This window comes from Eleginops maclovinus, chromosome 1, assembly GCF_036324505.1.
Source record: "Eleginops maclovinus isolate JMC-PN-2008 ecotype Puerto Natales chromosome 1, JC_Emac_rtc_rv5, whole genome shotgun sequence".
Lineage (NCBI taxonomy): Eukaryota > Metazoa > Chordata > Actinopteri > Perciformes > Eleginopidae > Eleginops > Eleginops maclovinus.
In genome coordinates, this window is record NC_086349.1 from 25,455,768 (window position 1) to 25,470,251 (window position 14,484).

Below are 14,484 nucleotides of genomic sequence, written 5' to 3' on the forward strand. Positions count from 1 at the left end.
TTATATTAAAAAAAAGCCTCCAAACATCCCCTGCTGCACCCCGCCCCCTCGGACTCCATTTCCAACCGCCGTCAGTGTGCAAATATCGCGAGAACTGCACAGATATGAGGTCAACATGCGCATGGGTGGTGTAAATCCCGCGAGATGTGAACTTATCAGGTCAGACTGAGACGTTCATGGGCACGCTGTGAAATCTGTGAAAATAACAAACTAAGAATCTGTGCCATTAAACTTCAGGACAAGCGACAGAATAAAGGCAGGGTTTCTCAGATCTCTACAATAAATAATTAAAAAACTTAAAAAAATCTCTTTGATTTGTAGGCAAAAATATTTGAGGGGTGGTTATACAAGTAATATACATTCATTTAATTATTGTTATAAAATAATCCTTTTTGTAAATCATAAATCACTATATTTTTCCATCTTATCTTTGGAAATGCATCACAATAAGAAAGCATTTGGAAAATGTTTAATATCAAATAAAATATGTAAGAAATGTATGTAACTTAAACTAAAAAATTACACAAACCCCAATTATTTTAGAAAAGAAATATAACCACTGTTGTTGGTTTTTATATATGTTTTGTATTAGAATTAAATAACCCAATCTTTGATATTTAGCTAAGTTTTCCCTTATACTTCAAGTGCTTTCAGTACAAAGACGTTCAAGAAGAATTCTTCATCCCAATTTACAGCTGTTTCACAGACTTAACAAAAGATAAACATACATGGTTTGAAAAAACATTGGGGAGACAAATCGCAACTTTTTCAGTCTTTATTTGAGGTAAATGAGGGTTCAGACAGAGCTGTTTCTCAGGCTGAACGTGGCATCTGCAGATGTATTTTGGGGTAATCCAGGCGTGGGATTGAAAAGCCCTTAACTGCTGGGAAACTCTCCGAAATGTTGGAAAGAAAAGCTAAAAGATGACGGAAACACGAAGATCCAGACAAGACAAAAACAACACCGGACTGTCTGCCATCCAGAATTAAAACAAACAAACAAACAAACAAAAATCCAGTTTTCTGTTAGAATAAAAAGTATCAAACATTTAAAAAAGAAAATCTGAACACACTGAACAAACGACTCTCTTCTGCAATAAAAAAACAACAAAGAGACAAAAAAGTATTTTACAGTTCATCGTCTGAACGCCTTCATTTATGAGAATAAAAATACACATTAATAAAATATGAGAAATATATTCCTCCGAGTCACAGAGCTCGACACATTTAACGTTTTACAGCATTGAAATACATCAGAGATCCTGATATAAAAACTCACATCTGAACGATAGAAGCTCAGCTGACAGAATCACGCTGAACACCTGTGCATTCATTCACACTGTTACCCGTTGACTTTCATCCTTACTTTACATTAGAAGGTGTCTTGTTTGTATTTCACACTCAATCTATGACATCTCACTAGAATTCACAATATTCCAAATTTCAGGATTTGACTTGAGATATGCCAATACTACTCTGGTTCTAGGAGTTTTCTCTGGACATGTATACAGTGCATTCAGAATAATTGGGGTTTTTACAGCAATTACACACACACTGCTAGCACACAGTTATGCAAAACGGTAACAAGGGTGGGAGAAATATGGCTGCAGTTAGAAAAAGAGGTAAATTAACTCTATTTAAAAGGACCACACATGGGGCGTTTGAATTGGAGTAAGCCAGTAAACGTGGAATATTCGTTAGCCATGTAAACAGTTCATCATGTAGAGCTCATAGTCTAATGATTAAATAATGCTCCTCAATGCAACCTCAATTTGTGTCGAGACCATTTTCTTGACTTTCCACAGGGCCATCTCCACAGTGTACTGCATTTGATATGTCCAGCTCACTTAATTATTTTGCAATTAAAGCCTTAAAACTAGCCGTTCTTTTACAGTGCTAGATCATATCACACGCACAGGGCCCTGGGAGCATAGCTGATCTCCTGCTCATGTTAACACTAATCAAATCATCACAGTGTGTCTGATAAGTGCCACAACACAAGCCGAAACTGCTGAGTGAGTGACATAGTATAGTGTTTGGCTAGCTTGGTTCTTTGAGGCAGAGGAGGCAGTTTCAAACGAATGAAACTGATTACTTTTCGGGAATTACATATAGTAAAATGACAACACCATTAGTCAAATAATGCATTGTGGGTAAAGTGTGATTCTGTGCAGCCAAGCGACGTTCTTAACGGTCCCGCGCTAACGAGATGCGTCTTTATGACGGCACAACAGCGCTGAGTCACACTCTGCTGGCGGCCATCTTCCATCGTTTTTCTCTCTAATCTCCGCATTAAATGTCCATTTGATTGAACACCGCCCTACTCTCTGATTGGTCGAATGTCCTGCCAATCTCTTGACGCCTTTCTCAGTCTTTTTTCTGATTGGTCCAGAGCGCCAGCCCGTCAAAACGATGTCACGCAGGTCATCTCGTCCGCTAACTCGTCCTCCTCGCGGCCCGTCCTGATTGGCTCCTCGTCGCTGTAGAGCATGGCGGGGTCGGCGGCGGCGTTAGCGAGGAGAGACGGGTTTCCCGAGCCGAGCAGATCGCTGGCGGCCGACTCCATTTCATCCACCGTCATGTGACACGCGTCGGCGATCTCCCGCTTCGCAAACGCGACAAACTTCGGATCCCGAGCGTAGAGGCCGAGACCCTCGGAGATCAGAACCTGCAGAGAGCAGAACAAAGACTCAGTGACGGAAGTTTGATTTTACTCATCAATATGTACTATTTGAAACTACTCTGGACCCGCACTTGCTCTAAGATGTATTCATAATTATCTTCACTTATATCTGTATTTGTGTACTCCAGTGGATGGAAGTACATTTATTCAAGTATTAAGTACTTTTTCGACATATTAGATTTTTCCCCCTTTAATCTACTTCTACATTTCAGAGGCTGGTATTGTGCTTTTACTCCACTTTAACGTTCACATTTAGTAGTTACTTTTTTACATATAAAAACATATTATATGCTGATATGGTATAATGCAGTACTGTACTACTGATCTACACTAGCATTTATGTACTTTAAGGCCATAGTGCTTGTACTTTTACTTAAGTAAAGGATCTGAATACTTCTTCCAACACTGATGAACACTCATCTACTGTTACCATTCCTGTCCTGTGTTTCACTCTTATTGCTGCTCTGATCTAAATGTGCCTGTGGGGATTAATAACGGTCTATTTGAGCTAATATTATGTTCATAGCATCGTTTCCTCACCGCCTCCACCAGACTGTCGGCCGATCCTCGTTTCTCAGTGAGTTGAGCGCCGAGCTGTGAGGGAACTCTGAGGGTGGTGTACGCTCTGTACGGAGGAGGAGCTGCAACGACATGTCAAACGTCCAAAAACACCGTAAAGAGACATACTCAGGATTGTGAGAATTGTTTCCACACACACACACATCCAATTAGCCATGACCATGACCCTTCTTGAGGGATAGAAAAAATAGATTCAAGTGATGGATATCAATGCCATTTATCCCGATTGATCTTTAAGTTTGCTCTATATTGATGCATCATGTACAAAATAAACATCATATTGTATTTAAGAAGATTTGAAAGTAGTAGTAGAGACAATACACTTGTCAGAAAATGGTTCACTTAGATAATAAATCAGATTAGAACTAGGGTGATTTTCTCATAGACTTCTATAAAATCGGAGTCCTTTGTGGAGTTGCCCCCTGCTGGCCATTAGAAAGAATGCAGGTGTCGATGACTGTCTCCTGTGTGTGTGTGTGTTTTATCCATCCAGCCTACCTGATGTCCCTGCAGGGCCACCGTACCAGGCCGGTCTGGGTGTTGCACCTGTGATGTTGACACCTGATAAAGGAAAGGAAAACAGTGAACAAATACATTTAAGGTTTCTTATCTTGAAGACATTTGTAGTTTTTACTTCAGCTCACTGTCACTTTACCAAGTGTTAGCACGTTCTAAGGTAGAGTCTCCTCACCTCTTCCTGCTCCTCCCTTCTTTCCCTCTCCTCCTCCCCCTCCTACTCCTCCTCCTCCTCCCCACGGTGGGCTGCCTTCCTCCTCCACCAGGATGAGAGGAGCGTAGAGGAGGCGACCGCGGCGAGGACACGGGTTAGCCCAGGACGCTGAGGATGCCGCCGATGAGCGACCGGAGGATTGACGGGACTCGTAATTGTTGACGGTGTGCTGAGGAAGAAGTGAAGGAGATGAGGGTTACACCAGATTCTTTTGCCCCATGGTCACAAAAGTAAATACTTTATACCCATTTTTAACAGGCCACATTTCCTCCACCACTGTGAGAAACTGAACTTTATTAAAGACCAAGTTTCTGATTTGTCAGTCTCAGAAACACACTCTTGATCTTTAAACATAATGTGTTACAGTGAGTCAAACTGCTGTAAAATTTGAAGCTAACATCCACTCACATTTGGAAATGACTGGCTCAAAAGTGTTCATAAAGCTCAACATGTTTGCTATCTGTGTAGATATCTAATGATGGTAAAGAAATGTATAAATATGAGACCACGCCCATTTAGGAGACAGGAAGTGGATACCCTTTCATACCAATGTTGCAGATTTTATTATTCTATTTTATAGAATATGTTTGGTTACACGTGTGTGTGTGTGTGTGTGTGTTATACCTGTCCACGTGCACGGCGTGGTGGTGAGGTGGGGTGGTAGGTGCCGGGGATCGGCAGGTCGTCACTACTGCCCTGCCTCCTCAGACACTGGATGTTAAATGACGGCTTCCGACCTGACAGACAACAAACAAACAAATAAACAAACAAACAAACAAACAGTGTACGATTATAAACCATACTAAAGGAGTGAAATACTTCCCCTTCATTCCCTATATATATATTACATTACGAAGTATTAGTAATTAAATCATATTTGATAACTGATGTTGTCCTCGTTGACTCTCGTTTCCTTTGGTCATCTCATCTGAGTAAGTAACAATAGTCCATATAACAGTTACCTGTGGGTGTGGCAGGAAGTAGTCGTCTCCGGGTCGTCCTCCGGGCATCGTTGTATCCGTTACCATAGCTACTGTCGGGGTAGGGGGCGTGGCCATCATAGTGTTCTCTGTACAAAGGATACTCATCAGGGTAATGTCTGCAAGGACACACACACAACACACACACACACACACCTGTAATAACTAACTATTATTCTGTATAAAACACGTATGCCGTCTATTTGAATTTAACAAAAATTAAATTTAAAATGTCTCCCAGTTTCTCAAAGTCCAAGGTAAGGCCTTTAAATGTCCTGTAATGCTCGACTTAAAGATATTCATTTTATTATTATATAAATAAATCATATCTCACTTTTGGAGAGAAAATGCATAACTAATGACCTTTTTAAACAATAACTCCGTTACAAAATGCTGATTTGTTTTTTATCTGCATTTACCTGTCTCTGGAGGTGATGCTGTCGTTGTCCTCCTCTCTGCTGTAGTATCCTTGCTCTCCGTATCCCTCCATGTCTCCGTTCCTCCAGTACCGGTCCCTTGAGTCCCTCCTGCAGAAAGAAGAACTGTGATTGGCCGATACACCTGTCACCTGACAAGCAGCCTATAACATCATGTTTAATTAAAAAACAAAAGGATATTTTGCCTTTGCAGTACCTCATGGGTTTGTGATATGAGGGTCTCTTGTGGCCGTGGTCCACCATGCCGTTCTTCGCTGACGGGCGGCGGTGATGGTGCTGATTGAACGACGACCTCGCGTTGTCTCCACGCCGCAGATGTTCCTCATGTTCGTTGCCGTTCGGCATCTTAGTGAAGGAACCGACCCGGTGGACCAGACCTCCGTTAGATACGCCGCCTTCTCCGACCACACCACCAGGACCTGCAGGACAAATACATACAGAAAAATGTAAAGATCTGTCCCTCATAGTTAATTAATACATCAGTGACCTTCAAATCATTATAATTAATAATACCAGTGGGCGTGAGGAGGGAGCCTCGTCGTATGGAGCCCCGTCGATCTTTCTCTGGTCCCAAACCGTTCTCACCCTGCAGAGACAGAGACAGATCAGCTGTTTACAGACAGACAGACAGACAGACAGACACACACACACACATAGAGACAAACAGACAGACAGACAGACAGACACAGACACACACACAGTCAGACACACACAGACAGACAGACAGACACACAGACCTTATGTGCTGCGTCCTCCTGGGTCTCCTCCTCGTCCTCCATCATGTTTTCATCGTCTTCCTCCAGGTCCTCGTTCAGAGCCAGGCGCATCTCCGGACCCAGATCCTGCAGGGTCTTTAGACCGGCCTTACACAGCTGCTAACACACACCGACAGAAACACACACTCCAATACAGTAACAAACAAACACTCAATTACAGGAATACACACACAGGTACAGACAGACAGACCTGAACAGCAGACGGGTTTGTTTCGTCGGCCTCTGCGGTCAGATCCCCTTTCTCTTTCCTCTTCCTGAACTTCCGGAAGTAATCCTGAATCAGGAAGGTCGCGTAAAACTTCCCGACGGTCACTTCCTCTTCTGCAGGATTTCACAGAGCAGTCAGCAGTGGTAATTGTTGTAGTATCAGTCGTGTTTGTGGTACAGTTACTCTTGTTGAAGTGTTTTTAGTACCTTCATGTGGCGGTATAACTTCGTCCAGTAGTTTTGGTTTCATCCTCTTCCAGATCTTCTTGATGATTCCCCTCAGCTCCTCGTTCTCCTGGTCAGGGTTACCTAGCGACAGAGAGCGGGGTCGGAGATAAATCATCATAATGCTGCATTTGAAAACCGCAACAGAAGTTAAAAGGAGTAAAAACAGACCTTCAGTTTTGATTTTGAGGGCGGTGCGAACCAGAGCGAAGAGCGTGGCGTTGAAGGTCACCATCCCGTCAGCGTTAAGAGGCATGTTCATCGCTACGAGACGCTGAGAGAACAGAAGAGGAGAAAGATGCACAAATATTACAGTATGTTTCTGTGTCTTGCGTGAGTCTCAGGCTGAGTTTTGTAGCCTGATGTGAATAAAGAAGGGGATCTGCATTAGAGCCCTGTGGGACACCTCAGAGATAAGTAATCACTACGCAGTTCTAGAAAAGATTCTCCCTTTCACAAATGTTTTATATTTATATATTGGATTTATTCTTACATTAGACTTTCCTTTGGGTGTGTTGCATCGACTGCCATGGACTTTAATTTCAGAGGATAATGGCATACTTCATTATAGGACAGTTTACAGTTCTTCTGTTCAGGAACATGGCATGAATCTGATGTAGACTTAGGAAGATACTTGTGTATAAGGTCCCATTGTTCCTACGTTATATCCATCCAGTCCAACTTGTCTAATACACAACCCGCTGTATACAGTGCAGTGTATTTTACCTTGCAAGCCACTCTGTGAGGACAGAGTTTCCCGAAACCCAGAGGAGGCTGAATCCGCCTGAGCAGAGCAACAACATCCAGGTGTTTTATACGGCCCCTGAGGAAAGAATGATAAAGAAGACACTAACTCCCACTGTCCAGTTAGCATGTGCTAAGCTAGGCCAACATTTTGAACCTGGAGAATAAACATACTTGGCCTCTGGATCATATTCAGACCAGATCCTCTTAAACTCATCCAGATGATGGGGTCCCAGGATGGACCAATCGCGTGTCAGATAGTCAAAGTTGTCCATGATGACAGCGACGAACAAGTTGATGATCTTAAAGAGAAATGAACAGTCAGTGTGTGTGTGTGTGTGTGTGTGTGTGTGTGTGTGTGTGTGTGTGTGTTTACTGACCAGGAAAGCACACAGCATGAAGAAGCTGATGAAATAAATGATTGCAAAGTTGCTGCCGCAGGTGAACTCTTCTCCTGGTTCGTAGTCTGACTCGGGGTCACAGCGTTTACCTGGAAGACTGGCCAGCATGATCTCCTGCCACGCTTCACCTGTAGCACACCTGCGCACACACACACACACACACACACACACACACACACACACACACACACACAATACTCAATATTTCACCTTATTGTTTTTGAGTTAAAGATCATAAAAATATTCATCATTGAAGTTCTGAGATATATTGGAAATATAACTCAGAGCAGCAGATAATGGGACAGTCGGACTACATTTCCCATAATGCAACTGGAAAGTGCGAAGAATATTTTGCCCTCTGACAACAGAACATTGAAAATGTAATTATGACCTGAGTCTGTCCAGAGCTGCAAGAGGACAGCGAGTTCATTTTTTGAGTTTAATAAAGGAGGAGGTTAAGGTGGAGTAGGAGGAAGACCTGACCTGAAGAGGAGGAGAACAGCCTGAGGAAACGTCTGGAAGTTGTTGTTTCTGTTGATCTGAGTGTAATCCTGCATCGCTATCTTCCCAAACGTCTGACAGACAAAGAGACAGCAAAAAAAGTCAGAGAACCATCTGCGACTCGAATAGAATTTCAAACTCAGTTCACTGGAACTCCTCTCATGGAGAAGTCATGGCTCTTGTTGTGGTTTCGATTAGAGCGCCCCCTTGCAGGATCCCCTCTGTACTCACCTGCATCCCGATGACAGCGTAAATGAAGAAGATCATGGCGATGAGCAGAGCGACGTACGGCAAAGCCTGAAAAAGGTAGAAGAGGAGAAAGTTAACCTGCCGCTGTGCCCTGAAGCAAGGTAGCGCCCCGTTAGCCCCGCCCCGTTGTATTGGCCCCGCCCCCTGACCTGCAGCGATTTGATGAAGGTCCACAGCAGCGTCCGGATCCCCTCGCCTTTACTCAGCAGCTTGACCAATCGCATGACTCGAAACAGACGGAAGAAGGTGATCGACACACGAGAGCTGTCCTCCCCACTCTGAGAGAGAAACAGGGAGAGAGGGGAAGTTATTTTATCAATAATAAACTCTACTTCTGCTGAAGTACTAAATGATCAGACTCATGTTACTTAAATAAGTTTGAGTACTCACGCTGAACTCAGTGACCACGATGTCGACGACGCTGCCGACCACGATCAGAGCATCAAACGAGTTCCAGGCGTCCACAAAGTAATGCTGCAGTATAAAGTAATTAAATTAAGTAAATTAAGCAAATAATGTAAATAAGGAAATAATAATAAATACATTTAAGTTATTCAAGTAATTAATACATTGAATTAAGAATTAAATTAAGCAATAAATAAAGCAAATTAAGTTAGAAATGCAATTGAGAACTAATGATAATTAGGTGAAATGTAAGAAAATAAGGTATTAATTAAAGTAAATAAATAAAGTTATTATTCAAATAACTAATAAATAAATAATGTAATAAATAAAATAATGAAGTAATAATATGTAAATATGCTAAGTAATAAAGATGAAATAAATAGTAAAGGAGGGAATAAAGAAAGTAAAATAAAAACTGGATAATATCAGGCTTTCGTCCTTGGTGCGTTTGTTTTGCTCACCCTGAGTCTGAGAGCCAACAGCTTCAGCAGCATCTCCACGGTGAAGAGACCAGTGAACACCATGTTCAGGATGTCCATGATGTGGCTGAAGGTCTTAGACTGCTCATAGTGCTGCAACACACACACACACACACACACACACACACACACACACACACACACACACACACACACACACACACACACACACACACACACACACACACACACACACACACACACACACACACACTCACAAATTATTAACAGTATTTATAATATGACAAACACAAGGCAGGTGTGTTTGTGAGTGTGTTGTACCTGGACAGCCAGGGTGACGGTGTTGAGCAGGATGAGGACGAACATGACGTACTCGAAGCCGGTGGAGTTGATGATGGACCAGAACTTGTACTGGACCGGGTTCTTCGGGATGTACAGCTTCAGCGGCTGAGCCTTCAGAGCGTACTCCACACACTGACGCTGCACAGGGAGGACGGGGGTCATTCATATTATTAAAAACACTGACAGAAATTCAGACATCTGCTGATTCAATCTTATCTTCTCCTGCTTATACAATTCCAGATTTGATCGGACGATTCAGTATTATTGATTTTCATGGTATGGTATTTTCCCTGTCCCTGAGTAGGACTTTTACCTGGTTCTTGTCGAGCTCGCAGTTCTTGTACTCCTGCTCTCCTTGCTCTCTGAAGGTGATGATGACGAAACCCACGAAGATGTTCATCATGAAGAAGGCAATGATGATGATGTAGACGATGAAGAAGATGGAGATCTCCACGCGGTAGTTGTAGATCGGACCGGAGTTCTCCCCGTTAGCATCGATGGCTTTATACAGCAGCCTGAGGAGAGGGGGGGTCAAATATCTCTCAAATACCTTAGTGTACACCTGGAAACTAACTAAGTACTTTACTCAACTCCGGTACAAATGTTAGGTTGTTTTATTTACGTCTATTTCACTGTATTCATGTAATAGATTTAGTTACTTAGTGACTGAAAATACATTACGAAATGATGTGCTTTCAAACTGTTTATATAAGCACAGCAGAAACACTGAATAAATGACTGGAATAAAGATAATTCATTAATGGTTTGTGTAAAAAATGTTTGATGCTGAAGTAATGGGATTAATAAATGAGTTTTTCTTCTTATTATAATTATTACTAATGAGTTAATTAATTATTGATTTGAATATTTATTTAATTCATCTTTTGTGTTTTTTATTTTCCTCCTACTGTTTCTTTAAAAGTAGTTTAATAAGAATGTAATAATAAATTAATAACATATAAAGAAGTTAGATTAAACTATAATAAACCAAACTACTCAAATGTAAAAATAGGATACTATATAAAGTAGGTAAATGTTTAAAGTCGTTGCGTTTCTTTGTTTATAATTTAAATGCAATGAGGTCAAATTTGACTTCCGGGTACTTTAGTCACCTTTTAAATGTAAGGTTTTTACAGTACTTTCACAGTGTGGTATCTACTTTTACAGAATTAAAGGGTCTAAATACTCCACCACTGCATCAGTGTGTTTCTGTTCTGTTGAAGTTAATAAAAACATGTTTCTTTGTAGACTCACGCAGGCCAGCCCTCGAAGGTGGAGACGGTGAAGAGCGCCATCATCCCCATCAGCACGTTGTCAAAGTTAAAGTCGCTGTTCAGCCAAATCCTCTCTCTGACCATCGGGTGGTTCACGTCTCCGTCTTTATACACCACGAAGGTCCCTCTGAACACACACACATAGAGCGAGCACACACACACTCAGGGAGGTCAGATCTCAGTATGTAAAACAGAAAGTATGTCTCCAAGTTAAAGACAAACTCACTTGCACTGTTCAGGAGTGTGTTTGGCTTCGTCTGTGCAGCGATAGAATTTACCCTGAAACACAAAACAAGTGACTCATTACGTCATCATCTGTCATTTTACTACTGTAACAGGTCAAAGTGTGTGCTGGCAAAAAAGAGGCCTATAGCAGATCCAGAAGCAGTTTCAGAAAACAGAACAAAAGGAAAGTGACTTTGCTTCTTCTTCATCCTCACCTTGAAGAGCTGGACTCCGATGCAGGCGAACATGAACTGCAGCAGCGTCGTGACGATCATGATGTTCCCGATTGTCTTAATGGCCACGAACACACACTGGACCACATGCTGCAACACACACACAGACACACACAGACACACACAGACAGGTCACTTGTGTTCTTTATCTTTTTTGATGTTTGAGCCTTGGACTTAAGATGCATGTTACAATAAAGCCGTTCAATCTATGTATCCAGCTTCTTTGCGGCTCAGTGTGTGGGTGTGGGTGTGGGTGTGTGTTTACCTTCAGTCCTTTGGCTCTGTTGATGGCCCTCAGAGGTCGGAGAACTCGGAGGACTCGCAGGATCTTCACCACCGAGATGGCACTGGAGCTGCAGACACAACCACAGAGTCAGTATCAATAATACATCATGTAAAACGAGTTATACGACATGTAGAGCTGCAGTTACAACAGCTGTAGATGCTGTATTTCCCCAGCAGAGGGCAGCACACACACACACACACACACACACACACACACACACACACACACACACACACACACACACACACACACACACACACACACACACACACACACACACACACACACAGTTAAAAGGTAAAGGACCATTGCTGTATGTCTGAGTATACAAATCAACCATCAGTGTTTGAATTGAGAGTTAAAGAATCTTAGTTTAGTTTCTAAGAAGCTTTATTTTATTTTTGGTTTTGTGGTTTTGCAGTTGAGGTATCTTTTAGAGGTCTGACATTTAAATCACAGCTTCATTTATAAGAATACTGAATAGTTTATATGTTCATCATACGGAAACTACTGAAATAAAATAACGATATTATTAGAAATTGATAAGAATACAAATATTTATACAGACATCAACATTTTAATTAAACAAATTAAAGATATTTATATAAAAACATAAAGCAACACTTCAGATAAATAAATAAATAAAACTGAATAAAACATTAAAACTGCTACAAACAAAAGAGAGAATTCTCTGCTGGGTATTTTCATACATGAAATATACTGAAACTGTCAATCAATATTCCCAAGCTTGGTTCAATAGATTCAAACTTAAATATATTTAAACTCCACATAAACCAACCTGACAGATCCACCTGGTGAGAATTTACTGCCTCCACCTGTGGTTCCTATACCTGCTAATGTTACTGTAATGAAAGTGTCTGGGTGAGTCTAACATGGAGATGAAGTTTGATGTGATACTGACTGCAGGAAGAAGGAGACGAGCGACACGCTGACCACCAGAAGATCCAGCAGGTTGAACCAGTTCCTGCAGAACGAGCCCGGATGGAGGAACGCCCCGTGCACCACCATCTGCAGCACAGAGGAAACAACATTAAATAAAGAGGAGAAGAAGAAGTTGAAGAAGAGAGTTATTTAATGCTAACTGAAAGGTTTGGTTTTTACCTTAAACATAATCTCCACAGTGAAGATGGAGGTGAAGGCGTAGTCGGCATATCCCAGAATCTACACAAACAAATAAAGAATAAACAAACACAAAGAATGACTCTGGACAAATGATGACATCGGAAGGAGGAGTTATTTAGGAGATAATACTGTATTCAGGGAGTCCGTCATTAATGCAAAAAGAAACCCAACAGGGGGAGATCCAAGAGCCAAATGCTTTACTGAAAGAGAATCAAACTACATAAAATCATGATAAGAAAGAAGTCAAAATTTTAAAATAAAAAACCAAAAATTGGAGAACAACTTGAGACATGGCAGCCGCCCACATCTTGAAATGTGTGAAAACAGCTGGAAATGCAATACAATCATTTTAAAAGAATAAAATCAATATTGAATCAAACAGACATTGTTCCTAGCTACAGAGCAGGAGAGGGAACATTCACTTCCATAAGGTTTTTAGTTCAAATCTGAGCCTGATAGGAATGGACACACATAGAGTAACATAGTGTTCATATTACAGTTTACATCCTCAGCTCGTCTTTACAGTACAGGTACACACGACCAGCACAAAAAAGCACAAAGAAATGATCAACAAAAAGAGGGTTGATATTGACGGTTGAAGAATTACAGCTGCTGCTCCGGACCAATACCGGACCAATACCGGACCAATACCGGACCAATACCGGACCAATTAAAAAATAATTTCCCTCATTTGTTACTTTTTATCCAGAACAGAGGGGGCTTATAACGAGTTAACTTCCTCCCAGTGTGTGTGTGTGTGTGTGTGTGTGTGTGTGTGTGTGTGTGTGTGTGTGTGTGTGTGTGTGTGTGTGGGTGTGTGTGTGTGTGGGTGTGTGTGTGTGTGTGTGTGTGTGTGTGTGTGATGATTGTATGTTATAAGTAATTTCTTCCCTCAGCTGCTGCTAATTGCTACGTCTTGCATGAAGCCAGCTGCTGCACAGCAAGTGCGTCAGTGTGTGTGTGTGTGTGTGTGTGTGTGTGTGTGTGTGTGTGTGTGTGTGTGTGTGTGTGTGTGTGTCTCTGTATGTGTGTGTGTGTACAGTTTTTCTCAGGATCAGACAGTAAACTGGTGATTTTCTCCCTCCATGTGTTTCCATGTGTTTCCCTCTTTAACCCGGTAAGTCAGTGACCCAGTTCTTCTGTAATCTGCTGCCGCCCTGCCCCGCGCTCAGACCTCAGAGGTGTGTCCGCATCATTATCGTGATGAGAAGTCGCCGAGACACATTTAGACCCTCTGTTATTATCTGGGATGCAACTATCCTCCACACTGGGAACTTTTCAGATCCAGAGTTTCATAAGATCACACCACGAGCAAGTTAGCATGCTTCTACAACAGCTAGCAGCTAATGGCTAACAGCAGTGCTACATGACATAAACCAGTGGTAGACTTTCATAAAGACCCTTTAAACTGTGTAATTCAGCATTGATATCTTATTGATATTAATACACTGCTGTGTGTATTGTAATATGTTATATCTTGCAGTACAATGTGCACATTTTGACTTTACCTTCTCTATTTTAAATAATTTTTTTATTCTATTATTTTTATTTAATCTTATTTTTAATCAATATTTAAGTTTATATAAATATTTGTAATTTCATTAAATGGACAAAGGTAAGGTAA

General features: G+C 41.5%; 1 protein-coding gene and 1 long non-coding RNA gene across 2 annotated transcripts in view; one reads left to right on the top strand and one right to left on the bottom strand.

The window, feature by feature from the left end:
• Window positions 1-724: 724 nt before the first annotated feature.
• cacna1fb (calcium channel, voltage-dependent, L type, alpha 1F subunit) overlaps window positions 725-14,484 on the bottom strand; it is a 45,791-nt gene continuing 32,031 nt past the window's right edge. Inside the window, 29 exon segments of the mRNA XM_063889171.1 lie at window positions 725-2,668; window positions 3,224-3,324; window positions 3,761-3,823; window positions 3,918-4,161; window positions 4,617-4,729; window positions 4,955-5,091; window positions 5,392-5,499; window positions 5,606-5,828; window positions 5,923-5,995; window positions 6,147-6,281; window positions 6,376-6,506; window positions 6,600-6,701; window positions 6,789-6,891; window positions 7,344-7,440; window positions 7,536-7,663; window positions 7,742-7,901; window positions 8,246-8,337; window positions 8,495-8,560; window positions 8,662-8,790; window positions 8,903-8,986; window positions 9,379-9,489; window positions 9,679-9,837; window positions 10,013-10,214; window positions 10,954-11,100; window positions 11,200-11,252; window positions 11,414-11,521; window positions 11,697-11,784; window positions 12,640-12,746; window positions 12,840-12,899. Of these exon segments, the coding sequence (XP_063745241.1) occupies window positions 2,405-2,668; window positions 3,224-3,324; window positions 3,761-3,823; window positions 3,918-4,161; window positions 4,617-4,729; window positions 4,955-5,091; window positions 5,392-5,499; window positions 5,606-5,828; window positions 5,923-5,995; window positions 6,147-6,281; window positions 6,376-6,506; window positions 6,600-6,701; window positions 6,789-6,891; window positions 7,344-7,440; window positions 7,536-7,663; window positions 7,742-7,901; window positions 8,246-8,337; window positions 8,495-8,560; window positions 8,662-8,790; window positions 8,903-8,986; window positions 9,379-9,489; window positions 9,679-9,837; window positions 10,013-10,214; window positions 10,954-11,100; window positions 11,200-11,252; window positions 11,414-11,521; window positions 11,697-11,784; window positions 12,640-12,746; window positions 12,840-12,899 (3,588 nt within the window). The 3' untranslated portion in view covers window positions 725-2,404.
• LOC134868214 (uncharacterized) lies at window positions 1,414-4,767 on the top strand. The gene is made up of 3 exons (XR_010166259.1): window positions 1,414-3,378; window positions 3,776-3,863; window positions 4,045-4,767. It is a non-coding gene; the product is annotated as an uncharacterized LOC134868214 (long non-coding RNA).